Source organism: Coccidioides posadasii, chromosome 3 (genome assembly GCF_018416015.2).
Source record: "Coccidioides posadasii str. Silveira chromosome 3, complete sequence".
NCBI classification, from domain to species: domain Eukaryota; kingdom Fungi; phylum Ascomycota; class Eurotiomycetes; order Onygenales; family Onygenaceae; genus Coccidioides; species Coccidioides posadasii.
In genome coordinates, this window is record NC_089409.1 from 4535375 (window position 1) to 4559875 (window position 24501).

A 24501-nucleotide genomic window follows, 5' to 3' on the forward strand; every position below is an offset into this window, starting at 1 on the left:
ATGGAGATGGACGCTGAGGTTTTGTTGGTGGCGTGTGGTGTAGAACTTGCGGATATGGAGGGCGTCGTACCTGGGTGCAAAATGGATAAGGGAGCGTTGATAGCTGCTTGTCAGATATCACTCGTACCCGATTAGGATCGGTTTGATGGCAAATCCAAGAGCTCTGCTATATTGACTGAAACCTGGCCTTGACTCAATTTCTTGTTCAGCAGGAGTGGTAAGAATCAAGCACTAAAAAGGACGATGGGTTTTCTCCCTTTCTACATAATATTGTCGCAACCAAGAATGTTGGCGCAGCATTGTTTTGAACCTGGCTGAGTGTGTGCGTATGAATTCTCACACACAGAGTCACTCCGGCCTATGTGGCTATGTGAATATCACAGAGTAGAGTTGTAGGCATGGCTATGGGTATCAATTCATTCTTCATTATCTCAAGGACAAATTTTCTGCTCCTTCATATGACAAGGAATACAAACTGAAAGAACAGAAACCGGTTTCTTTAACCAGCGGTCCAGCGCCAAACACAGCACATAGAGGTCATTGTCTGTGGTGAAGGACTTAGGCAGGTACAATGCTGGAGCTAAACCAGCACATCTCCTCAACGTGAAGCGGATCCAGGAGTGAATGTATCCTTATCGTTGATGTGTTGACATGCTGGCTTGTGATCGTGATCGGCAGAGGCTGAATTCAGGGGGTCAAAGTGTGGCCAGTGAGGGTGTGGTGGCGCCACAGCATCTTACATAATGCATCATCGTTATCGATTGGGATTTGCGCAACTCATTGCAAACCAGCTTTTTTGAGGCTTCGTGTCAACATCGCCAGCTTCAACCCGCATGAGCAAGCAATATCCCCGCCTGCAAAGCCCAATTGCGCGAAGAGCAGTCTGTATCTGAGCTATAATTCCGTTCCATGGCGGATTTTGCGCCGATTCCAATTGCCTGTTCCTGAGTATCGCGAACCGCCAACATTTCTCCTGTCTGTCCACGTCCCAGCTCTGCAGCTCCAGATAGTAAACATTGCCGATCGATTCTAGAGCTGCTTTCGACATATCGCCGGCAAGATGAATATTTTCCGGGTATTAGGTGTGGCCGGACTATCGCTCAAAGCCCCTTTGAAATCTCAAGGCTAACAGGTCGTCTTTTGGTTGCCCGCAGCCGATTTATCCCATCTGATCTCGATTTTCATCTTATTGCATAAGATGAAATCTTCGAGCGTATGGATTCTCTCAATCCCGGGTTGCTGCGCTAGATTATCGAACTAACGGTCTCTTTACGGCCCATAGAGTTGTTCAGGCCTGTCGTTCAAGTCCCAAGCATTATACCTCCTTGTTTATATTACACGATATCTTGGTACGGATATCCACAGCTCCTGATATCCTTTCTCGAACTCAATAACTAACAGATTACACCTTTGAAACTATTAGATATTTTTTGGACTTTCACTCTTTCAGCTTACAATACTATTTTCAAAATCCTTTTTATTGCTTCCTCAGCGTATACGATTTATCTCATGATTAATGACTACAAACCAACTCAAGACCCCAATCTCGATACTTTCAAAGTCCAATATCTACTAGGTGCCAGCGCTGTTCTGGGCATCCTTTTTCCATATTCTTATACACCTTCCGAGGTATGCCATTTCCAGCCCCCTCTACACCCGCCATTTGGATGCTATCCAAACTCATACGTATTGCTTAGATCTTATGGGCGTTCTCTATCTGGCTTGAATCCGTCGCCATCTTACCCCAGCTGTTCATGCTCCAACGAACTGGTGAAGCCGAGACCATCACGACTCATTACCTCTTCGCTCTAGGCATGTACCGCGCGCTGTATATCCCCAACTGGATTTACCGGTATTTCATGGAAGGGCGCACGGACCCAATTGCCGTCATTGCAGGGATCCTTCAAACAATCCTCTACTCCGATTTCTTCTGGATTTACTATAGCAAGTCAGTTTTCCCTAATCCTTAAATGCAAGACATGCAAGGCTTTCTGACTTGGTTGAAAACACAGGGTCCTTAAAGGAAAGAAATTCTCGTTGCCCGTATAAATGGAATAAATGCCGGAACTGGGCTCAGGTCAAACATGCGGAACGGCGGTCGAGCAATGGTTTTATATGGGGCGTTCAAAACGACTACGGGAAATGAACTTACCTTGTGATGCAAAGCTCTGTTCGCTTTATCGCTTGACGAAGGTATAGATTTGTACGGATGGTCGGCTATTATCTTTTTAATTCACAGTGTAAACAATCACCACCTTGTTTTTGGTGTCATTTCTCCATAATTTTTTTGCTTTTCACTTTTGATTTTGCTTTTAGAAATGGACGCTGCACGATCCGCTTCGATCTTCGGAGATTCGTTTTCGCATCCCTCGGCGTTTACGTACGAGATTCGGATTTCCAAGATGAAACTCGATGTCTTGGTTTCTGCAAGATCGGGAAGACTTGAACATGGATTCCTGCGCCCCCGTCCCTTGCCTTCCGGAGTGCAAGGAACTGAGCCTGCAATGACGGTTTGAGGGAACCCTGACCATATCGGAAACCTTGGTTCGAGCAGCGGCTATCCTTCCAGGAGTAAGGATTGTGCGCGGGTGATCGGTCTCGTTTCGAATATCGAAGAACCCGAGCTGGGAGTGCAGGAGGACCTATTACTTGTCAGGCATAAACGACGAATCCAGACCGGTCTGGAAATCCGCGGGAAAATAGGCCAGAGTGGATGCTCAAGGAGGCGTAAGGACATACCATCCTGTCCGTCCACCCCCGGGCCAGCCAGGGAGCGCATTGTAGTAGTACTCAAACAGAGAGGGGATAAAGGGGATAAAAAGAAATCTATTTGTTATTTTTTTATTCGTCACCCGTAACTTCCAGCCGTATATATGTCTAGTATGAGGTTAATCCGCATATTTCGTAATATATCCAAGGAAAATTAAAAAAAAAAAGTTATCGGCATGTAAATTTTCTCTTTATAATTTTTTTTCCCTTTTTCCCTTCAACCCCTCGAGAGCCGCCTGTTCGCGGCAAGGTTTTTTTTTTTTTTGGACAAATTCCCAATCCCAATTAACACAAGAACCCCATATCCGCAGGCGATAAAAGGAATTCCCATGCCCACATAGCAAAGATCTGTCCAGAAAAGAGAGCCATGTTCGCTGCCATTTTAAAAAATTAAAAAAAGAGGAAGAAGAAGAAGAGACGAAAACAGGAAAAGAAAGAAATATAAACCCGACCCTTGAGTGTTGATTAAAGGAAAGAGAAAAGAAATATGAGAAAAGAAGAAAATTGGAAACGCCCATTATTTCCATGAATCCGTAGCGATATACCCACTAGGCCCAGCTCCATTAAAAAAAAAATCCCGCTGACTTTGCTTTTCCAAACTTCCATGATCAGAAAACGTTCTTGTTATTGTAAATTAAATCAAGGCGTAATTATTCGAGACACTATTTTGCACTGTCTGGGGCTTTTCTTGCAATTAGCAACAACCCGTCTGTCTGCCTGCCTGTAATGAAGAGATGCATGTGGGAGAAGATGGCCGCGACTCACTGATGCACAATGCCAGTTTAGTAATGTGGCCCTTGTAGACTGTGCGACTCGTCGTACGTCGAATCGTATTCCATGTGGTTTGAACCCATGCTCATTGACCCAGGTATCCCAGTACCGTTATGCATAGTCGTGGACAACGATCTGGGAAGTGTAGCCCAAGTCGGAGCAGACGCCACGGGGTAATGTCCGTGGTACTGGCCGCCATGCGCGTTGTTATGATGGGAGCTGGGCCAGTTTAATCCGGTGGTAGGTTGGGGGAGCTCAGCTCGTGAGTACGGTGCACTGGAGCGGCTTATTATCGACTCTCGTCGGGAATCTGGGGGTGAGAGAATGGGTGGTGGGGGCACAACGTCGAGTTTTGGGGAGCTTCGGCAGGAATTGGGAGGCGTTAGACGTGATCCTCCTCTGCGAACTTGACACGTCGGGCATATTTTAACGAATCGAGATATTAGCTCCTTAGGAACCCTGTTTCCTCGCCGAGTTAGTTTCAGTGTACCAGGTCGCCAAAAATGATATAGCCTTGAGCCAGCTACGCTATTCTCTCTTACCAGGAGTATATCCTCCGGACCTGCGCTGATGTCTTGTCTCGGCCACCATGTTGACATTGCTGGTGTGCTCGTGTCAAAATTTTGAACAGCTTCTCCCGAATGGCAACTGGTTTCCCTTCATGACAGATCATTCGCCTTAACTGAAATGTGGATTGAATCAGTCAAAGCCCTAAAGGAGTGGAAGAAAAGAAGACGCTACCTCAGGTGTTCGGGCATCGTTGGGCTCGAGTTTAAACATCTTCTTCACCCAGAATCTTTTAAAAAGGAAGATGGTAATATTAGCACAGCATTCTATACACGGAGAGCCCGGGGATTCTCTAGAAAATCGGGTAGACCCTGGCTCCAACTTGCCATGCAGACGGACACATACCTAAATTGTGCCGATTCGACGGCAGTGTCTTTGGGATCTAATAGCACAGTTCTAATATTTCGCGCTCTTCTCGAGTGAATCAAGGCCTTGTCCTGCTTTTTCACGGATAGATCGTCCACATAACTGTGCCATTCTCATCAGCCCATAGGGTCCGATTTCAAAACGTTTAGATTCTGAGAGGAAAGAAAAGGATTACCTTTTCATCAATTGATCAAACTCCCTAACGTCCGGAAACCCTTCAAGAGGCGGCAAGACAGGCTCTGATTGCATGGTGTGCTCATTGAATGACTCTTGGCTCTCAATCTCCACCTCTCGAAGAGAATCGTGGAAATAAAATCGGTTTGAAGGGGGGCATCCCGACCGAGCCACGTACTGCTGGGGATACTGATATGCGGGAGAAGAGAGAGAGCTTGGAGGCGACTGCGGGTACACAGACTGAGACGAGTTGTACGAGGAATTTAGCGACGAAGGATCAGCGGAATGATGATTGTAAGGCGGGAGAAGATGATGTGTGTACGACTGGAAGGATTGCTGCGAGAGGCCATATTGACCGCTTCTGCTGTACCCGTATTGCTGGCCCTCGTCGCTGTGGTATTGATGAGACATCGGACCTGCCTCGCGAATTGAGCTTCTGACAAGCGTTGGATTTGTGGATTTCAGCCTATAAATGTTCCGTCATTACCATGAGAGGCCTTGCAATAGGAGGGCCCACCGAGGCCAGAGGTCAAAACGGGTCCATACGGGGTCGCACACCGATTGAAGGAGAGATGACAAGAGAAAGGATAGAACCCAAAGGAAAATAGCATTGTCATTCAAGTCGCGCACAGGCAGAATTCATATAAAGTATTGGTTTTTGCCGCCATTTCTCTTGTTCCCTCCACTTGATTGCTGGGACAGCGCAGGGATGAAGGGGAAAAATTAGAAGGTGAAGACTAACGTTTTTAAAATTTTTATTTATTTCTTGCGTAAACCAGACACAAATTCGCGAGCAGCTCGACCAAAGCAGGCATAAAGCAATAGTAAAGCAATCAAGCAGAGCAAGGGTGGGAAGCGAGGATGGTGTGTTCGCACGTCTCTCGCGTGGAGGAGGGGGGAAGCGCAGGTTATAAGGACGGGCAAACCAAATTTGCCAGCACGGCGGGATTCGGAGAATAAAACAGGCAGATAGAGAGGGAGGGAAAGGGAGAAACGGGCACGGGCAATATGATACAGCGCTTTCGAATGGTTGTTTTACGGAGGGTTTCTCCTATTTTTGTTGCAGGGAGAAATCAGCCGAGCAAGCAAGCAAGCAGCAGTCTGCAGCGGGAGCTACGAAGAGCTGAGGAGCAGATCAGCACAAGCCTTGCTGGGTCAATGGCAGAGAGGGAGGATCGTCGGGAAAAACGGAGAAAGCAGAGGAAGTAAGATCGCGAAGGCGAAGTGCATAAAATAACGGGAAGGTCCCTGGCAAGGGTACCTCTCTGCTCTGATTTGCGTGGACAGCGGTCGTCGACCAGGGAAGCGCTGGTACGACAGGAATATATGCATGGGTGGACAGCAGCCAGTGAGGGGCCTTGACAGGTCAATCCGAAGGACAAGCAGGCAGGGCTGAGCGGATCCGCCGAGAAGCAGGGTGGCTGGAAGGTGAGGAAAGGGAGGAAAAAGGGAAAATGTGTCAAGCCAGGTGAGGACGGATGGGATTCGTCAATCCAGCTGCTGTGATCACTTACAATCCATGTGTCTGTGTTTCCTTACTCTGCCTTTTGCTCCCCTCCTGCCCCCTCTCCCCCAGACAAGAGGATTGAGAGGGAGCGAGTGAGCGTGTTGACGATGTGGTGCAGCCATACAGATGGGGGGATCGGGCATGAGACAAGAGATGGATGCTCGTCCGCAAGCTCAGGTTTTACTATACGCGAGCCCGGTGAAGATCCGTCCCCAGAAGTAGGGCTCCATCAGAGATCTGGACACACTCCTGGCTGCGCACTGTGCTCCATTTTTCTCGGTGTGATTTTTTTTTTTTCTTTTTTTTTTCTTTTATAATTATTATTAATGTCTGCCAGAGAAAGAGGTGGGCTTGGTGTGCCCGGGGCCGACGAGGATGAGAGAGACCAGGGCAGCGCAGGTGGGTGTGGGATTGACGGAAGCCGAAGATGGGATGAAGGATCGATTCCGTTCGGATGAACAACCTAAACGGACTCGGACATCGTTCGAGGACGCATCACGGGATGCTGGGAGTGGGTTATACTTTGGCAGACAGCCACGTTGAGATCACAGGTTCCCTGATCCCCGCCGGATATCTTCAGGCTCTATTAATGCGCCGGGATGTCAAGAGTCCAATGGCGATCAAGGCTTGGTGGCGCCGGCACCAAACGATCGCTGTTGTCAGACTCGCAGTTTTTGAAGTCCTGCAGACGCCTGGATCCAGGCCCTAAGAGGCAGGCTTCTCCAACAGAGCTAATTCCTGGAAGCAAGCCGTTCGCGTTGCCGCCCTAGGACTCGTCGGATAAGAAACTCCGTCGACTCATCATCATCAGCATCGCTGCAACAGGCGCAAAACGAACCACACCGGAGGCTGTCGTCAACCTGAAACCCAAAAAAGGACAGGATCTCTTTGCTTGTGCCACATCAAAACTGCTCTCTGGTGCTCCAGGCGAGCCCCATTTGCCTGTCCACACTCCCCCTTCGCTTCCCGAATCGCCCTCTATTTCCACGGTTCCCCGGCTGCTCTGGCTGGCTGACGGCATGGGACGCGAATGCAGGCAAGGAGGAGGACCACCTCACTCAGCGCTGGCATGCAAGTTCATGTAAAGAGTTGCATGTTAGAGTTATGTGGGTGATGGGATGAGGAAGAGGATGGGCCTCTGCCGCTTCATGACACTTGCATTCCGCTGAATTCCACCCCCCCCGGGGCGCGGGCGAAACAGTACGACGAGAGTGGCATTGCTTGTTCCTACAGTCCTCGCTCCTCAGCATCGGCTATGTATGTACATATGTACGGAGTATTTTTCGTCGTATGTATGCGAGGAAATATGTACGAGGCCATCCATGCGCCCAGGCAACATGAGTCGTCTGGCAAGAGAGCCTAGGTTTAACTAACTAACTACGGAGCAGAGGAAAACTTTCACAAATGAAGAGAGAGCCATTTATCATCCCTAACCATCAGCGACCTGAAGTCTGCTTCCATTTCTCCCAGCGACAAATAAAAGTAAGCATAATAAGAAATAAAAGTAAAATGTAAGAGGTAAACCGAAGAGTTAATGCAACAGGTCGAGTCGCATGTAAACGGATCCTCCGGCAATTGCAAGCCAACGCCTTTACTCCCCTCACCCCCTGCGATGGGCTGGTTCAAGCTGGCTGCTAAGAGAGTGATCAGTACCCGATCCCCTTTGTGCTGCTCGTTTTGGGGCAATAAATTTCAGAGTACAGAGTAACTTGACTAATTTTCCGATACGAGTGTTTCCAGAATCCAGATCTTGACGTCAAACCCTGAGGCCGGCATGGATCTAAGAGGTGATGTTGCGGTCAGTTCCGCAGAACCCTCGAGGACCATCCCCGTCACGGGCCCCATATATATTGCGACTTATTGTCTTGGTGCAGGACGCTGTACAACCCTGCATTTCGCTGCGCCAACTGGTTAGTTACATACACAAACTCGCAAACCGCTTTTAGCATCGTCCTCCTCCTCCCGGCACGCCTCGAGTGGTTGCTCCGACGCTGAATCACCGTCATCCCAATTCGACGGCAAATCCTCCGATGAACAGCAACCTGAGACAAAAAGACTCTCTGCATCCCCTTTAGGGGAAAAGGGCCTAGAATCCCCAGGGCACCGTTTGGAGTCTCGTTGGGCAACAAACCAAGCGGTGCTTATCTGCCAAATCTGATTGATCAACATTGCCGGCGTCGAATCCTTCCAAATCATTGGAGCACAGACAGCAGACGAGAGTCTCGTTGTTTTTGAGTCCACACGCACATAAACTAGATTCATACACACATCCATCCTGCATGCATACATGCATGCGAATATGTATACATATGTAGAGCCGTCCCACACACTGTTCATTACGGAGCAGACAACATGACGGGAAACTTTGCATAGGCACAAAATGACAAGGTTCCCTTCCCGATATACCTGGCTATCTTCCGTCCTGCATGCATGAGAACGGGTACCTGTGAACGTCTACGGCCGGAGACGAGGGTACTTCGTCGCCAGCCGTTAAAGACGGAGCTTGACACGGCATTCCTAAGTTCCGATAAGTACTTGTAGGTACTGTACGTCCTGCTCGCCTGAGCACAGACACACATTCACACACACTACGCTGTGATGTGGGCACCGGTGCTTCGTCGTCCTGCGATGTTGTCATCGCCTTGCGCGATTGACATGGCTCCCGTTGATTGCTTTCTCACCCCATCGCTGCTATCCTGTTTTGTCTCACCGGATAAAATCGATTCTCAGCGTTCAGACCTCTAACGCGCAGCCATGTGCGAGACATTTACTAAAACCAAAAAAGGTCACTTTTCCTTGGTGGTCTCTTACGTACACACAGCCCACCATGTAACTACTCCATAACAAGACTTTACAACAAAAATTAGAATGGGAAAAAAAGAAGTCGAGGCTCGCGGAGGGAATATGGAACTGGGACCGATGCCACGCCTATGTGCCGTGTGCAGAGTCTCCGCAATGATCACAGCTACAAGAACGCCTCCTCGCTCTCGGTTGGTCGTCTTCTCGTTAGGCTAGAGGAGCTGCATGTCATCAGGACCTTGTGCATGCCCTCCGTGAAGACCAAGACCTGGCATTCGCTAAATAAACCAGAACGGCTCCAAGCAAGCGAGCCTTCGTACGAAAAGGTGAGCAAAGAAAACGAAACCATCATAGTTCTCCGTAAAAGAAAGAAAAAAAAAAGAAAAAGGAAAAGGAAAAAGCATAAAAAGCAAGGCCGAGGAGAAGCAACGCGAAAAAGAAAAGCTGCATGTAGCTCTCCATGGTCCGGACACGGAGGATAAACATCGAGACTAACTAGCGATGACGATCGAGGCCAACACCCGTTGACCTTAACCTAAATCATCGCAGCGTTCATCGCCATCCAGTTAGCGGCTGGACTGGGGGACGGGACCACGGAACAAACTTGCCTGCAGTAGCGTCACTCCGTCTCTGTGGTTCCTGGCATGGTGAGCGAGCCCAAACGAACCCATTGGACGCCGAAGACGATACACCCTGATCGTTTTTCTCCATTGGCGCCTGGCCTAATTCCTGATTGAGCCTGAGAGCGGCAGATCATTTCATCCTTCCCCCCCCTCTCCTCTCTTCTCCTCCAGCTCCAGCTGAAAGAGGTGGGGGGGGGGGGGGAGAGGAGAGACGAGGAGGCCCTCAGCTTGTCTGGTTATCACCTTTTTTACAGGCAAATGGACCTGTTTTTTCTATTTTACTTTCCAGGGGAGAGGCCGAAAATCAAGATTTGCGGAGTTAGCAGCGGACCTTCGATGGGATTTTCCCTCCCACCCTTTTCGAAGCCAAGCGACCAATCCCTTTCGGTGCATTAGTATGCATAATTTGTAGCGAGGACGTGCTGCCAACTGTTGCGGAAACTTGCGAAGGGGACGCAGTCCACCCAACACGGGCGTCGGTATTTCCTGTTAGCACAACCTTCGCCGGCCTCATTGGCTGTGTGCTCGCTGGCCAAGTCTCAAAACACACATGGGTCATGCAAGCCTTTTGCCTTCTAGATCAATATCAAGGGTCGTCCTGGTGTTCTTCGTTGCCCATACTCCGGACTGAAAGGACAGCAAAGCATGTTTCATATTCCCGGACCACACAGCGCCGGACAGATCTCGCCACCGGTGCGCGCGTTTTCTCCACACTTTGACATTGTCTTTTTAAAGTGACCTCCTCGGGTTCTGGAGGATGTGAAGCTGCTCCATATTCTTTCGAAAATATTGAACCCCATACTCCGTACTTGGGAAGCAATACGGGGTAGTAGCAGGGTCAGACGTCGGACTTTGGCGAACCAGCGGAAAGCGTCCTGGGGCAGCGTTCCGGGTTGGAATGTGTTCACGCCCCGTTCGCAGAGCTGACTCACCAACGTCCTGAGAAGCCGTTGCATCTCTGATCAATTCAGCCAGGCGGGCTGTCTCCATTCAGCTCGCCATGGGGTTTGAGAGGTTCCTCATTCTGCATCAGGAATGATTTAATCTGGCGGTCAAACCTTTCTTGTACATACAAGACTGTTCGGCAGAAGCCCTGCTTTCTTTTTTTCTTTTGGCTGTAACGACTTTCATTGGAACTGTATTACATTGCATTGCACAACATTTGACGACGGTCCCTCGTCTTCAGCATGCCATTCCTCAGGGTCAAAAAGAATATGTTCACCTGGTGGGCTGGAGGGTGTGCATCTTGTACGCCGTCAACAGGCCCTGCTGACTAGTTCTCCTCGTTATGCAGCTATCTTAACTTCCGACACGAACCATCGACGAGGGATTTTCTTTAAGCTTTTGCTTTTAATCGAAGAATTTTTATTTATTCTTTTTATTTTATTCCTCCCCACATGTCTATTTTCCTCGGGGATATTCGTTTTCTAGGACCCGGGGGAGGGTGTCCGACACAAGGCCAAAAAAAAAAAAGAAAAAAAGAGAAAGCCAAACTCTCTGACATGAAGGAATCCCGATCAATCAGACATGCTGTCGTCGTCATCACATCCTCGGCCCCAAACGGCTGTTGGAAGAGAAATAGAGGCGAATCCGGCAAAGAAACGCGTGGTCTGCTCGAGTTCTGCTCCCTCTATCCCGTTAAAAAGGAATTTTTAGCAATTTGTTCAGCCCTGTGACCCATCCAAATTAATATAAAAAACTGGGTAATCTAGCATCAAGGCTGGGTGATCGGCTTGGATATTCGTTTCGTCTTTCCAATACCCGACAAGTGCTATATTTTTGCCTCCAAAGCTAACGGTGCATAAATATTTTGGGGTCTGAAGGATTGACACTGCTTATCCCGCCCTCCCTCTGCTGCAACCGTCCGCAGGCTGGGGATGATGAGCCATCCGATTTCTCCGGAGTATCCGGTAAAATTATTAGAAGAACCGTATTCGCACCCCTCTTCTGCATAATATACGTACTGACAACTGCATCTGCCTTTCCGCTCATAATCCGCTGGATCCATAGCTGTGCAGGCTGGTCCCTCACACCCGAGTTTTCGAAAATTCTTGAAGGGAACTGGCCAATTCCGAAACGATCAGCCTGTGCAAATTGGTTCGCTGTCTTGAGTCAGTGTGGGATGCACTTGTGCGACCGTTCAAAGACCGCTAATTGGCCTCTGACTCTTGTGATAGCTGAATGCCATGGTAGAATTGTTTTTCTAAACCAAGATATTGTGAGGCGTGTCGGACGACCACACTCCATCTTTTCTCTTGAAGCGAAAGTACGGGCGATGAGAAGCTGACGAATAAGGATGGGAGATTCTCTTTTATTGGAAGATCTATTTGATCGTGACATAATTCGAGTCAGGCAACCAACGGCGGCGCTATAGGCCAGATTGCCTAGCAGATCCCTTCAGTTCTGCGAGTCATGCGCAAAGTAGATTCGAAACAACTGACTTTGGATACCATATAAACTTGTAGATACATCGTTAGATTGACAAAAGAGGCTTTATTTACATCCCATCCGCCTTGGCCCATGTATGTAGATCTCCCGCCTCACCAGTCGAGATACAAAGACCTTGTACCAAAAAAGTACCGCTACTCCACACGCCTCCGCGAAGAGCTAACTTGGCTGCCCCAGTCATAAGAATGCTTAAGAGACATCAATTAAGGCTGACTAGCAGCTAGCTAGTGCTGTTCGGTTTTCCAAGCCAGCACTAATTCACTAGCTGCCGGGGAAGTCTTTCAGAAGGATGAAAGTGCTAGATGCCTACCGGCCACGTCCTTACCTTCAAACTTCGACTCCGCTCAAGGGCCCATTTTCATTTCTTCGCCGTCGCGCTCTGGATCTGTACACAAGCATCCAACTGGTTCAACAGCGCCAAAAACAGCCGAATTAATTTCCTCTGGTGGTCTGGTATGAGGGTATTATACCACACTGATTGGCGGATCTCCATCTTTTGGTTGGTGGTGTCCCCTTGCTGCATCCGTTCAAGAGAGGCAACAGAGATATTTGCGCTAGCAAGCTGCACTGACGTTCCAGACATTCTGATCACATATGCTGTATGGTTAATGAAGTCAGGATTACGCTGAAAGGCGAGCACCGCCTGGACCAGCAACAAAGGGAGTTCTGAGGGAAGTACATCGTGACACTTCTCTTCCTGTGGGGTCTATCATTGCAAATCCCAAGCCTTAGCTGATGATACCCTCAAAAAAGGAAGAGAGAGACATGTAGGAATAAGAAGAGATGCTTCATGGACTGGGACTTACGGAGATCAAAACCACTGGATCCTTTGCTGTTCCACTCCGTGCTACCTTCCTGAAAATACCTCCATCAGCCTGTATTTGGCTGATGACTTTGTTGAATTCGAACTGCAGTATCAATGGGTGACAAACACTTTTTTTGTCACTCTATCAGTGCCTGCAGCATTCCCAGATGGGTGGATTTGGGCATATTGTTTCACTTACCACAAAGCTTTGATCTCTTTCTGACGAATGAGGGACCGCATCAGTATATTCAGAGACAGCCGGTTGCAAGCCTGCTGGGCTTCAGCCCTGGAGCCCAACAGCTTGGGATCGATTTTCCTGAGGAAAGCCATGCAGGAACGTCGAAGCTGGACGTGGCCTGGGTCGGATAAGATGTATTGCTCAACCACTACCGAGACTTGTCAGGTGCAATTTAAGTTGCCGCGAAGGGACTGCCCCTTACCTTCATCTCCATGTTCCGGGAACCACAACCTGTTCATCATCGCTTCGGCGGGAAGCCCGTCCGTCCAGGTGACATTCAGCAGCCTGGCCTGGTGCTGAGTCCACTTCCCCTGCCGCATGAACATGAGTTCGTTCACTCGTCTGCAAAAGGCTGCTTTGCTCTCCACGTTGTATTCGAACAAGAAGTCTGATAGTTATTTCAAGCCGTGTGTATGAAGATATCTTCCGCTGGTAAGGATGCAGCGATGTTGGTTGGAATGTTAGGAAAGGGTTCCTTCGCCCTTTTATATACGGTAGCTAGATATCTCATTCTTGTGTCATCGTAGAGTCAGTCATTCCCGAATCAGTCATTGTTGACATAGTCAACAATGGGATGTCCTGCAGAAGCGATAAAGATCGGTTCCGCAGCGGCATCGAAACGTGGTTTCTACAGGGTTTGCCACAGGCGACCGCTGGTTTCATGATGGACCATGGATACGCTTCGGTGATGGAGCCATGATCAGGGTCCATCTCATATTTATGTCACGTTGATGCTTCTAGAAGCACCATTTATGGATATCTGTTTGATAAGAGTGAGATCGTAGTCGTAGACATATATGCACATCTACAGAGTACGTCAGGCTTGCATCTTCATCGTCACCACCGCCCAATCCCTGCCAAGCTCCTTGATCAGGCGAGCCGTTTAAGCTTCGAGCTCCAAACTTCCGCAGCACAGCACCAACGCTCAAGGAGATCAGCGAGTTCCCGCATTAGGTTTAAAAATTTGAGCACGGGATGCCCCTGGCATCGATAGCTTAATTGGAATGGGGTTAAGGAAAAAAGAGACAAAAAAAGAAAAGAAATTGAGGAGGCAGGAGATTCAAAAGTCGGTGTGAACACTTCGCCAAAATCCGAGCGCTAACACGGGAGGGACATGCACTTCACCGTGGACGGAGCCAATAGTCATTTCTCCGATGCCATAATTCGATCACCCTTTAAACCTAACGGCCGCTTGGAGATCGATCGGGGTCCATTTTGAAGTTTAGCTTTGAGATAGACGGAAACCCCCATGGCTACTAGCTCACATGTTATGCAACTCTGCAGGGAAGGGCTCGGAAAGGTTCTTCACTCTGTTGATGAACAGATGGGCAAGAGACTTGAGGTCCGGGCTAATCAATATTTAATATCTCATTTCATTATCACCCCAGCTAAGATGGCGAGCTTCACAGAGGAGCTTGTAATACTCCGTGGCCAATGAGGACAAGAATCAGTAGGCCTTCCACATTCTCAGCTAGTTGTTCCTTGCTGTGCGCACTGATTATCACCGAACGAAGGCTCCTCTGACCCTGGCTGCTGACCATCTATATATCGCGGGGAAGAAGCACCCTACTTCCGGTGGGCGTGGCAGCTTCGCCATTTCCATATGCAAGTTCTGCGCTTTCTCATGATTGATTTGGTTGATGTTCACAGGTGAACGGTTCACATTGAAGAACGAGAAATCCATTCTTCTCGGGTAGGGCATGCGTTCGAGTATAGATGGATTGATGGTCCAGGGGCGATGAAGCGAGGAGAGGCCCAAGAATGGTTTCTTTGGATTGTCAGCCATAGTGGACGCATAATATACTGAGAGAACACCCATCCATTTGATAGTACATAGGTAGATAGAGCAAAACTAACCATCATCGAAAAACGAGAAGAGGAAGTAATCTCCGCTTGCAGCTTGATACTCGTGAAACGATGAATACAAAAGCTTAAACAGAAAGGCCCCAGATGCAACGACAAGATAAAATAGGAGTAGCCAAAGGAAGCGCAATGATACATCTAGAATACACGGGGTGAAATGTCATATAAGTCAATAATAGTAATGATGTCTCCTCACTGTATGCTAGTCATCAAGTCGTTAACCAAGGTCCCGATTCCAACATGGAACATGGATTGCTGTTCTGCAACCCAGAAACGGACCTTTCTGATGGGAAAGGGAAAAAAACAGTCATCATAGTTTCGTCAAAGCATTGGGACGGGGAATTATGCTTTTCAGAAACGTCTGTCGTAAACGGTATAGGGGGTTTCTGGTACATCCCTATTATTAAGGAATTATCGAGTAATTATGAAATATCATCGCGGCGCAAACGATTCAACGAAACTGAGCCGGAAACGCCAGCACGCAGCCATCTCGTAGAATATCAAGCTTTATTTTTCCTTTGTTCGGTATCCTTTTTTAATTTCTTTGAGTCCAAGGGAGTCGCTCAGCGTTTGTACGAAAGTGGAATATCGATGGGAGCGTCCGTCTTCACCAAATCGCGAATTGCCCACCTCCACGAATCTCCAAGTTTATTGCGATCTCCGCTGGCCCATTTACTGACTTTCCTCCTCCATTTCTCTTCTTCGGCACGTTGTCTCTTGATAAACTCTGGGCCAACATCAAATTCCTCTGTTATCGGCCAGTCATCAGAGGAATCACCACTTTTGTCATCACCAGTCAACGGGTCGTTTGCTTCAATATCACAAACTGCTGATGCTATTCGGGAAGTTGTATTCGATTTTTGCGGTCGATCATCAAGATCTTCAAGCCCGGCAAACACATCATCTTCCTCTGGAGGAATGGTGGCACCAGTTTTCCCAGGAGAAGCTAGTTTGAGCCAGCACATACGCTGGGGATCGAAGACCATGGAACCTACAACTTGAGCACCACTTATTCCACCGATATTGCTGATAAGAGCAAGGGTGGACTTTGGAGGGGTTCCCAAAGCTGGTGGATCAAATGCAGCCGTAGCGGTTTCATTCCCTTCCCATCTATATAATGTGGGGTTGTATTTCATTCCTTTGACGGCTAATCGATAATATGTTAGTACCAAAGATGTATAGACGTTCTGTCAGCGATAACTTACACTTTGGCTCATGCACTCCACTACCCATGGGCTTAATCAGGTGGGGCCTGCTAATAGAATTGCGATGTTTATGTCCTGGTCTGCTTTTAACCATTGTCGGACTTGAAGGTGGTCGGCTAAACGGCGGCGACCTCCAATTCACACTAATTGGAGTCAAAGGACCGTTTTCGCGTTCCCTTTGATTATGAGTCATGGAAGCAATTCTCTGCTCTCGAGCATTTCTGGATGCATTAGTGTCACGAGCAAATCTTGGAGTATGATCATGGTGCGGTGGGCTCGTTGGTAGAGAGGAACCCGTTGTCTCCGTTTTGCAAGGCAAAGGGATTCCAGACTGACTAAGTCTGTTACGCAAGGCACGTGGAGGGCCTTTTTTGATAGGAACTTTCACATATTTACTTTCAGCGGTTGCTGAGGTTGGGAGATCGTCGAAAATATCGAGTTCCGTGCCATCTCCAAAATGCCTCTTCCTATTTGGCTTGGTAACGGCATGCTTTGCACCAGCTGTAAACGAGCCAGTAGGAAGATCAGTGCTTCCACGTCGCGTAGTATCTGATAACGCAGAAGAACTTGAGACGCGGGAGTTGGATCTATGGTGGGTGAACATATCTCCAGAACTATCTGAATCTGCGCGGCGAAAGTGCCTACTTGTTTTAAGGCTAACATGGTGCGATTGGTTGGGAGAAGCTCCTGCAGGAATAAAAGGAACATGATGTCGCCGTTGAGGCCCAAGACGAGTTTCAGCGGTAGACTGATTGACGGGAGTTTTTGGACGAGGAGACACTGTAGCTCGAGTCTTCAAATTGCTTTCTTGTCGTCCAGGGGACCTTTGCAGCGTTGATGCCATGCCGGCATTGTAATTTCGTAGTCCTGGAATGGATCGTTTGGTTTTCAGTAGTTGAGAATTCGTACTAGTTGATTGTATTGTATCTTTTGAACTTCTACTACTAGAAGGTCGACGACTAGGAGGGTTGGATGACGCAGAACCAGCGCTTGATATCGAAATATTGGATAAAGATGAGTGTGTGGCGTGTCCGCTCAGTCGAGAAGCAGGTCGAACAAATTTAGACACCGGCGCTCCACTTTCTGAGACAGGTTCAAGTTGGGTGGAATGTGGCCTGTCAGACAGCCTGGGGATCCGAGTGCCGGGCGTTCGGCTTGTGAAAGTTATGGTTGTTGCTCCGCGTCTAGCAGGGCTTGCTGGTCTCTCCACCTTGCGCTTAATATTCCGATTAAGGGTCAACTTTTCCGTGTCAAACAACTCCCCGTCGCCAAGTTCGATCCCAGAGAAGAAATCGTCCGCTGCGGGATCAGGTTGCTTTGAAGCTTCAGGTTCGGGGGGGAAGTCCAAGTCGACAGGTAGTGCAGACTCTTGCCTTTTCTGCAGCGATTTTCCCAGGTCCAAGGGCCCGTCAGGCAAGACAAAATCGTTGAATCCTTCGTCATCGCTCTCTGCAGTCAAGCAGCTTGAAACACTGGGGCTCAGGGCAGACACAGTTGAGCTACGGGTGGAAAACCCTTCTCTTTTTGTTCCACCGAATCGTACTCCAATACTCCCTTCAGCCCACTCGGCATCGAATTCGTCCCCAAACGCATCCGGTGTCTTGGAGGTTTCTCGTCTGGTGGATAGGCGTAAAGGCTCACCATCCGAGGGCAGCACCAAATCGGCTTCCATATTGTCGTCTTGAGTACCAGGTTCTGTCGCAGTTGAAGTAGCGAATGGATTCGAAATTGGCGGAGGGCGAGATTTTCCTAGTTTAATAGTTGGAACATCATCGAAGGAGGCATCCTCTTCAGTGTCTTTAAATTTATCTAAATCGTTGAATAGCTGTTGTTTCGGTGCGGGTGGATGGTTTATGATATCAGTGAAGTACTCCAATTCTCGAGATTTCGATGGGCTTGTTGGGAGAGAGCTGAGATGTAGCAACGACTCTGGGGAAGTCGCCTCATGTTTGAACCTTAGCTGGATTTCTCCGCTCAACCCTGCCAGATCTAGATCCTCAGACCAGTCATCCCCTAAGGCCTTTTTACCCTTTCGACCACCAAGTCTTTTGATAGTGCCTCCTAGGAGCGCTGACCTGGGTATCCCATTGGGGATCGGGATCCCGGCATTCTTCGCAGATGCAATAGCATCGTCGGTACCAAATTCATCCTGGTCGTTTAACAGTAACTGCCAGCTTTCCTCGTCGCCGTAGTTAGATTCGCGGTCTGATCTGCAGGAGCGACGTGACGAAATGGAATCTCGATGGCCGGAGGGTCGAACAGAGCACCCAGTCACCGATGTCGCCGAGGAAACAGTCCGAAAATAAATCTCGTCGCCACACTGAAGGTCTTCGTCGTCGTCCCAGCACTCGATCGCTTCGTCTTCGGGCCTTCGCAGCCGTAACGGAGAGATGTCCATTCTATAGGTTTGTCACGGCGACCACGAGTTCAAATCGCCCGAGACCGTCTCCCCCGAATGGACAAATCCAGATTTGTATATCAACGTATGCTATTTAGGTCTGGGCCGAAGCAGGTAGAGGGGGGCTGGGGAGTCATTCCTTGCGATGCGACGGGCCAATTTCGAGGATCCGCTTGGAGGAAATTTGGGCGAAACTTGGAAATGAAAGTAGAATCCTGGGCAACTGAGCACTGGCCTTTAGCGTCGCAACGTCCAGATTGCAAGTATCGGAAGTATTACGGGCAATTCCGCTTCACACAAAGGCCGGCCAAAAGGTGTTTCAGTTGGACACAAAGCTGATATTACGAGTAATTCTGAGAAGATCGATATTTGCTAGGGTCTGTCGGGGGCTGCATATGGTAGATTAAGCATCAAATTTGCAAGCGTCACAGACTCACAGGGAAAACAAGGCTGCTTGCAACGAAAGGCGCGCAGCTGAAAACGAGACGACAAAGTTGAGATATATTGAACTATAACCGGCTGAAAGATAATAACGATGACCACGGCCTGCGAAGTGGCATCCCTTGCGAGGTGGAAAGGGGACGGAGTTGGGAGGTTGTGTTGAGTGGATCGCCCGCCGTGCTTGGGCTTCCAAGGGCGTCTCCTGGGGGGCGGCCGGGCACCTACCCATAGGAGGTTGGGACGGTCGCTTGCTCCATCCACCACTTATTACTGTAATTTACAGGCTGCCACGGTACGAACCCCAACGCGCTTCGGCGGCTAGTCGCTAAGCGATGGGTTGGCGCGTGCTGTAAGTTTTGTGCTGATGTCATGTAACTGCTGTACATTACATTACAACAGGTCCTCTTCATAGGCAGCAGGACGGAGACCAGCTCGGTGCAGGCAGCAGATGGTTGGCGGCCACTGCGGCTCTTCTCTGCATGATATTTCCAGTCGGACCAGGAACCTCCTTGGGCTCGAGGTGAATTTGTGTACCATCTGTTGACTGGCAGTTAACCCACGGAGCAGAGAAGTTACTCTCTGCATGCGGCTTCACCATGGCACCGGAGAGGATTTTGCGCATTCCACGCAGCGACAGCCCGGAAGATTTCGTTCTGGTCAAGGTTTCGAGGTCTGGTAAGAATGAGCTTGACCTCAGTCTGGTCGCTACTGAAGGAGAGGATCCTTACGCCGGCTCTGGTAAGCCCAATACATCCGCTTACGGATTGGTTTCCAATCTGTCGTCCCAGTGATGCAAATCGGTTGACGCTGTGATGGTTTAGTGAAAACGTCCCAAATAAGCAAGCTACGTGCCAAAAACTATCGTGGCAGCGACGAGGAATGGTCTGGAATCCTGTCTTACGTATTCAACCAAGATGAAGGCGCCCTCAAATCGGACGACTGGGCGGCTGGACTGGAGACAATTGCGACGGTTAGGTCAATGGGAGACGAGGACGAGGAAGACGGCAACAAAGAGGTCGTTATAACACTCCGGAAACGGATTGATGCCATTACGGTATGTCCCCCGTTCTGCATGGGCACCTTACCCCATCTCAATGGTCCACGTCATCAGCCGCGCTGACGATAGGTTCATGCTCTAGCAACGCTTGGGCTCAATCACGCTTAAACAAGACGACGACCAGGCGATTCAATTGTTTGACTGGAGTGGCATCGCTGTCGCCCGGGCAAACAGCCTGTCTCAAGAAATAGTCTCCCTAAACGCCAAGTATCGCGACGCAGAAAACACCATCAATCAGCTCAATTCCCAATTGGAGGAGTTAATTCAGGCGAAAAAGGAACACGACGACCAGCTAGTTGCTAAATTTGCCCAACTGCTAAACGAGAAAAAACTGAAAATCCGTAACCAACAGCGACTTCTGGCCGCTGCAAAGATCGATCCCACGAAAGGTGAGTATCTAATTAATGTCTCCCCCCTCTCCTCCTAAAATCCAATCCCCGTCAAAAATCAATACCTGCCTGACCGCATGATAGCTGCCGAGTTAGAGGCTGCAGAAGCCGAAAAGAAACCCAGAAAAGCCGACGTGAGTAGAAAATCAAAACGGAAAGCTCAAGCGCCCCCAAGCGACTCTGAAAGCGAAGATGCTTTTGACACAATGGATGTGGACACAAAGGACAACGACGCTGCAAACAACCAAGAGGAAAAAGCACAGGAAGACGAAACCGCAACGGAATCTGACCGCCCATCAACCCCTGACCCGTTAGAGGATGAAGAAACGGCGTCCGAAGACGAACAACCTGAGGTACCGGCCCCTGTGCCATCGAAAAGTAAGGAGCGCACTGCACCGAATGATAATAAAGGAGGAAAATCCAGTGCTCCTTGGACTCAAGAACCTGCTTCCAGCCCTCCTCCTCGTCGTGAGCTACCTTTTACAAGGAGAGGAAGGAATGCTAAACCAGCACCAGTCGTTGCTGAACGCAAGCGGGATGAAGTCGAGACCGAAAGCGATGATGAATTATAAGGGAATTAAAGCCACCTGTTATCTATGCCACATTTTCTGATACCTGTATCAATTTGGATTAATTTTGCGCACATTCCAAAGCTGAGGATTGAACAGTTCACAAGGCTACCTATGTAGCTTCTCTATCTGTACGAGAGGATAAAGTCTCCACCCGCAATGAATCAATTACATCAGTCAAGAAACCCGCTCCCTTTCGCATAATTTTTGAGATTCTCTTATATACAGATAGAGACATACAAAACGAGCGGAGCCGCAGGTACATGGGATGTAATTCAGCTCTACGAAAGTTGGGGGGAAAAAAAAAAAAATAATGAAAAGCGATATAGGGCAAAAACATAGGAGACAGAAAAACGCCGTAGCCACGAAAGGACATAATAGAGCTGGTGTCACATGAAGATAGAATCAATGCTGATGAGAATGGTAGAAAAGAGTATGGTTTGATCTATTTATTGAGCCGCGAAATACTGGGGCGCGGGTTCGCCGGGGGCCATGAAGTTAGTATCTGGATTGCCGGTTTCCTTGGCGGCTGAACATCTTGCCATAGTTGTCGAGCTTGAATCTCTGTCAGTTGTTTCGTTGTAGAATAATTGGATTTATGGGGATGTGAACATACCTTCTGGAAATGACATCTGTGAAATAGAAGTTTTCAATGGGCCTCTTAAGTGGCTCGCCAGATGGCTTAGATCCTCTGTTCTGATCGACCAGTTGAACCTTGCTCAGTTGACTTAGAGACACGGGCTCGACAACGTCGTATCTTCTCAGGGCGGGGTTGATCTCTTCCATCCTGTCTCTCAGCATCTCGATATCATCGTATGGTAGCGGCGCGCCGAGGAATTCGCTAACAGCTCTGATGATCTTCCAGTCTTCTCTAGCAGCTCCGGGAAGCGATGTAGCGGCGCGGGTAATTTGAACTCTACCCTCCGTGTTAACATAGGTGCCAGACTTTTCGGTGTATGCTGCTCCTGGCAGGACAACATCTGCGAGTTCAGCGCCACGGTCACCATGGTGACCCTGGTACACCACGAAAGCGCCTTTGGGAATATCGGCTTCGTTGATTTCATCAGCACCAAGGAGCCAGACCATCTTGGGGCTAGTCTGAGCAACATCTGGAGATGGGGTTGTGAATCCAACGTCGTAAGCTCCGGAGCGAGACGCTGCGCGTTGAAGAATGTTGTATCCTTGCCATTCTGCAGTGTTGAAGTTGGCAGCGTTCCTATCAACGAAAGAACCGATCGTTTCGAAAATGTTCTTGGCATCGGGGTGCTCAGCAACTGCGCTTCCGACAATGATCATCGGCTTCTTGGCAGCTGCCAGCTTCTTTCCAAATTCTCCAGAAAGAGCGGTCTTCAGCGCGGCCGCATTGTCGCCGAGATGCTCGAACTCAAAAGTGCTATCGAAGGACTCGCCGACCAAGCCGATCTCCAGATCAGAACGAAGCCATTGCTTACGAATGCGTGCATTGAGGACAGCAGCCTCATGGCGAGGGTTTGTCCCAACAAGAAGGATAGCATCAGTGTCTTCAATGCCATAAATCTTGGAGTTGAAAAGGTAGTTTGATCTGAGATCGACACCGTGTGCGATAGGTTGGCTGCCACCGGGTTGATCAAGTGCAAGGTTCTCGGAGCCGAGTTTGTTTGCTAGGTCCTTCATAGCGACCATGGATTCAGTCTCAATGAGGTGACCAGCAACGACCTTAAATTCGTTAGCCTTTGGAGCCAAGCTTCTGTAAGCAGCTCCGATTTCAGTCAATGCTTGCTCCCACGTTGCTGGTAAGAATTTGTTTTCCCTTCTAATCAAAGGTGTGGTGAGTCTCTGAGTCTTAAGGCCATCGCAGGCGAATCTGGTCTTGTCGTTGATCCACTCCTCGTTCACATCATCGTTGAGTCTCGGAAGGACGCGCATAACTTCCACACCTCGGGAATCAACCCTAATATTTGAGCCTAATCCATCCAAGACGTCGATGGTCTCAGTATGTTTAAGTTCCCATGGTCGTGCTCGGAAAGCATATGGTTTGGAGGTGAGGGCTCCGACGGGGCAAAGGTCGATAACGTTTGCGGATAATTCAGAATCGAGGTTCTTCTCAAGATAGGTGCCGATCTGCATATCATTTCCTCGCCCGGACGTTCCAAGCTCCGGAGCTCCAGCAATGTCGTTTGCAAAGCGGACACATCGAGTACAATGAATACATCTGTTCATGGATGTTTTGATCAAAGGACCGATGTTTTTGTCTTCCACGGCACGCTTCCCTCCAACTTCATGGAATCGACCTCTGTCGGCACCGTATCTCATCGACTGGTCTTGCAAATCACATTCACCTCCCTGGTCGCAGATGGGGCAATCAAGCGGATGATTCGCAAGTAAGAATTCCATAACACCTTCTCTAGCCTTGTGCGTAAGGGGTGAATTTGTCTTCACTACCATTCCAGCCTGAACGGGCCATGCGCAGGAGGCCACGGGTTTTGGGGCTCGCTCCACTTCAACTAAACACATACGACCTATAGGAACATTGGCGGTTAATGACAGTGCGATTTCGAAAGCCCCCGAAATAAAATGCCAGCCTTACAGTTTCCTGCAATGTGTAATTTCCTAACCATCCGTTCAGCACATATATCGTGCAAATCAACCGAGAGCGGGTCAACATGTACTTACTCATGGTAGCAATATCTGCAAGTATAATTAGCGCCAATTGACCCAATGTCCGATGCTGCAGGTATACATACCGTGGAATTGTTACTCCAGCCTTCTCGCAAGCTTGAATTAGAGCCGATCCAGCTTTATTATAGCATCAGTATAAAGTCGCGATTCAGCTTCCCACTCGGGGTTCCAAACTACCTTCTATCGAGACCTTTTTTCCATCTAAAGCCCAATAAACCGTCAGCATAACCGTTCAGGATAAATTTCCAAGCAAGCTACCGACCAATTGTGAGCTCAACCTCCGCTGGACGAGGGGCAGTCGTTGCGAATGTGCGGGAGCAATTGAGTCTGGACCATCTCCTCGAGCGGGCCGCCGCACGGAACAATTGCGGCCGCATCCTGAAGAGATGAAAAGGTATCACAAGGGGAAAACTATGAAAGGGAAGAGAAGGGAGATAGCGAGGAGAAGGGAATGATGGCGAGGGACGGGGGATTGCGGGTAACGAGAACGACGTCGTTTCGTCGTTTTGTGTTATTCTCGATCGGTTTCCTTTGGAACTTCTGCCAATTGCTTAGTTAACAAATCAGCAGCCTCGGATTGGCTCGGCGCACGGGCAGCCGGAAAAGCTGGTTCTTCCGCGCCGCCAAGCGTTTTCCCCCAAAAAATTATTTTTGAGCTTTTTTCGGTTTTCTTATTTTTTTCTTCTTACAGAATAACTCATTTCACGGAGATGGATTATTGTAGGTAGCAGAGGCACTTCTTGGTCTTCCAAGGACATTCACAGCTCTTCTTCCTCTACAGCATCCTCCAAGAACAAACTTTTGCGCCGAGCTGGAGCATCCTAGGGCTCCATTTGGGCCTGATTATGGAACAG

General features: G+C 48.9%; 7 protein-coding genes across 7 annotated transcripts; 3 read left to right on the forward strand and 4 right to left on the reverse strand.

The window, feature by feature from the left end:
- Positions 1–1198: 1198 nt before the first annotated feature.
- Positions 1199–2816, forward strand: ERD2 (endoplasmic reticulum retention protein; the record flags this gene model as incomplete). The annotated part of the gene is made up of 5 exons (XM_003069611.2): positions 1199–1213; positions 1283–1349; positions 1424–1629; positions 1698–1948; positions 2013–2816. The coding sequence occupies 5 exons, from the start codon at positions 1199–1201 to the stop codon at positions 2047–2049; spliced, it is 576 nt and encodes a 191-aa protein (XP_003069657.1). The 3' UTR covers positions 2050–2816.
- A 718-nt stretch (positions 2817–3534) lies between these two features.
- Positions 3535–6563, reverse strand: D8B26_006414 (uncharacterized protein). The gene is made up of 5 exons (XM_003069610.2): positions 4649–6563; positions 4453–4575; positions 4282–4336; positions 4083–4222; positions 3535–3999 (listed from the first exon to the last, which is right to left on the reverse strand). Exons 1-5 carry the CDS (start codon positions 5056–5058, stop codon positions 3552–3554), a joined length of 1176 nt encoding a protein of 391 aa, XP_003069656.2. The 5' UTR covers positions 5059–6563; the 3' UTR covers positions 3535–3551.
- A 2521-nt stretch (positions 6564–9084) lies between these two features.
- D8B26_006415 (uncharacterized protein) lies at positions 9085–9435 on the forward strand (the record flags this gene model as incomplete). Its single annotated transcript, XM_066125175.1, has 1 exon — positions 9085–9435. The coding sequence occupies one exon, from the start codon at positions 9085–9087 to the stop codon at positions 9433–9435; it is 351 nt and encodes a 116-aa protein (XP_065981256.1).
- Positions 9436–12037: 2602 nt separating this feature from the next.
- On the reverse strand, positions 12038–13433 carry D8B26_006416 (uncharacterized protein). Its single transcript, XM_003069609.2, has 4 exons — positions 13270–13433; positions 13029–13215; positions 12831–12957; positions 12038–12730 (listed from the first exon to the last, which is right to left on the reverse strand). The coding sequence occupies exons 1-4, from the start codon at positions 13391–13393 to the stop codon at positions 12383–12385; spliced, it is 786 nt and encodes a 261-aa protein (XP_003069655.2). The 5' UTR covers positions 13394–13433; the 3' UTR covers positions 12038–12382.
- A 1374-nt stretch (positions 13434–14807) lies between these two features.
- D8B26_006417 (uncharacterized protein) lies at positions 14808–18609 on the reverse strand. Its single transcript, XM_003069608.2, has 2 exons — positions 16136–18609; positions 14808–16077 (listed from the first exon to the last, which is right to left on the reverse strand). Exons 1-2 carry the CDS (start codon positions 18531–18533, stop codon positions 15494–15496), a joined length of 2982 nt encoding a protein of 993 aa, XP_003069654.2. The 5' UTR covers positions 18534–18609; the 3' UTR covers positions 14808–15493.
- A 776-nt stretch (positions 18610–19385) lies between these two features.
- On the forward strand, positions 19386–21183 carry D8B26_006418 (uncharacterized protein). The gene is made up of 4 exons (XM_003069607.2): positions 19386–19712; positions 19796–20028; positions 20114–20420; positions 20505–21183. The coding sequence occupies exons 1-4, from the start codon at positions 19571–19573 to the stop codon at positions 20990–20992; spliced, it is 1170 nt and encodes a 389-aa protein (XP_003069653.2). The 5' UTR covers positions 19386–19570; the 3' UTR covers positions 20993–21183.
- Positions 21180–24124, reverse strand: NUO78 (NADH dehydrogenase (ubiquinone) 78K chain precursor, 5-prime end). Its single transcript, XM_066125176.1, has 7 exons — positions 23910–24124; positions 23825–23848; positions 23713–23764; positions 23642–23656; positions 23556–23578; positions 21606–23487; positions 21180–21544 (listed from the first exon to the last, which is right to left on the reverse strand). Exons 1-7 carry the CDS (start codon positions 24022–24024, stop codon positions 21439–21441), a joined length of 2217 nt encoding a protein of 738 aa, XP_065981257.1. The 5' UTR covers positions 24025–24124; the 3' UTR covers positions 21180–21438.
- Positions 24125–24501: the final 377 nt, after the last annotated feature.

What these genes read in the sequence shown, in the direction of transcription:
- D8B26_006414 (XM_003069610.2), bottom strand. Translation starts at nt 5,058, where the DNA reads ATGTCTCATCAATACCACAGCGACGAGGGCCAGCAATACGGGTACAGC. An exon ending in GTCGAATCGGCACAATTTAG is followed by an intron (nt 4,337 to 4,452) that starts GTATGTGTCCGT and finishes CCTTTTTAAAAG; the next exon opens with ATTCTGGGTGAAGAAGATGT. An exon ending in GTCCGGAGGATATACTCCTG is followed by an intron (nt 4,000 to 4,082) that starts GTAAGAGAGAAT and finishes GCGAGGAAACAG; the next exon opens with GGTTCCTAAGGAGCTAATAT.
- D8B26_006417 (XM_003069608.2), bottom strand. Translation starts at nt 18,533, where the DNA reads ATGGACATCTCTCCGTTACGGCTGCGAAGGCCCGAAGACGAAGCGATC. An exon ending in TGGAGTGCATGAGCCAAAGT is followed by an intron (nt 16,078 to 16,135) that starts GTAAGTTATCGC and finishes ATTATCGATTAG; the next exon opens with CCGTCAAAGGAATGAAATAC.
- NUO78 (XM_066125176.1), bottom strand. Translation starts at nt 24,024, where the DNA reads ATGCGGCCGCAATTGTTCCGTGCGGCGGCCCGCTCGAGGAGATGGTCC. An exon ending in GGAGGTTGAGCTCACAATTG is followed by an intron (nt 23,849 to 23,909) that starts GTCGGTAGCTTG and finishes ATTGGGCTTTAG; the next exon opens with ATGGAAAAAAGGTCTCGATA. An exon ending in ACAGATGTCATTTCCAGAAG is followed by an intron (nt 21,545 to 21,605) that starts GTATGTTCACAT and finishes CAGAGATTCAAG; the next exon opens with CTCGACAACTATGGCAAGAT.
- D8B26_006416 (XM_003069609.2), bottom strand. Translation starts at nt 13,393, where the DNA reads ATGTTCATGCGGCAGGGGAAGTGGACTCAGCACCAGGCCAGGCTGCTG. An exon ending in CCCGGAACATGGAGATGAAG is followed by an intron (nt 13,216 to 13,269) that starts GTAAGGGGCAGT and finishes AAGTCTCGGTAG; the next exon opens with TGGTTGAGCAATACATCTTA. An exon ending in AAAGAGATCAAAGCTTTGTG is followed by an intron (nt 12,958 to 13,028) that starts GTAAGTGAAACA and finishes TGACAAAAAAAG; the next exon opens with TGTTTGTCACCCATTGATAC.
- D8B26_006418 (XM_003069607.2), top strand. Translation starts at nt 19,571, where the DNA reads ATGGCACCGGAGAGGATTTTGCGCATTCCACGCAGCGACAGCCCGGAA. An exon ending in GGATCCTTACGCCGGCTCTG is followed by an intron (nt 19,713 to 19,795) that starts GTAAGCCCAATA and finishes GTGATGGTTTAG; the next exon opens with TGAAAACGTCCCAAATAAGC. An exon ending in AAAGATCGATCCCACGAAAG is followed by an intron (nt 20,421 to 20,504) that starts GTGAGTATCTAA and finishes ACCGCATGATAG; the next exon opens with CTGCCGAGTTAGAGGCTGCA.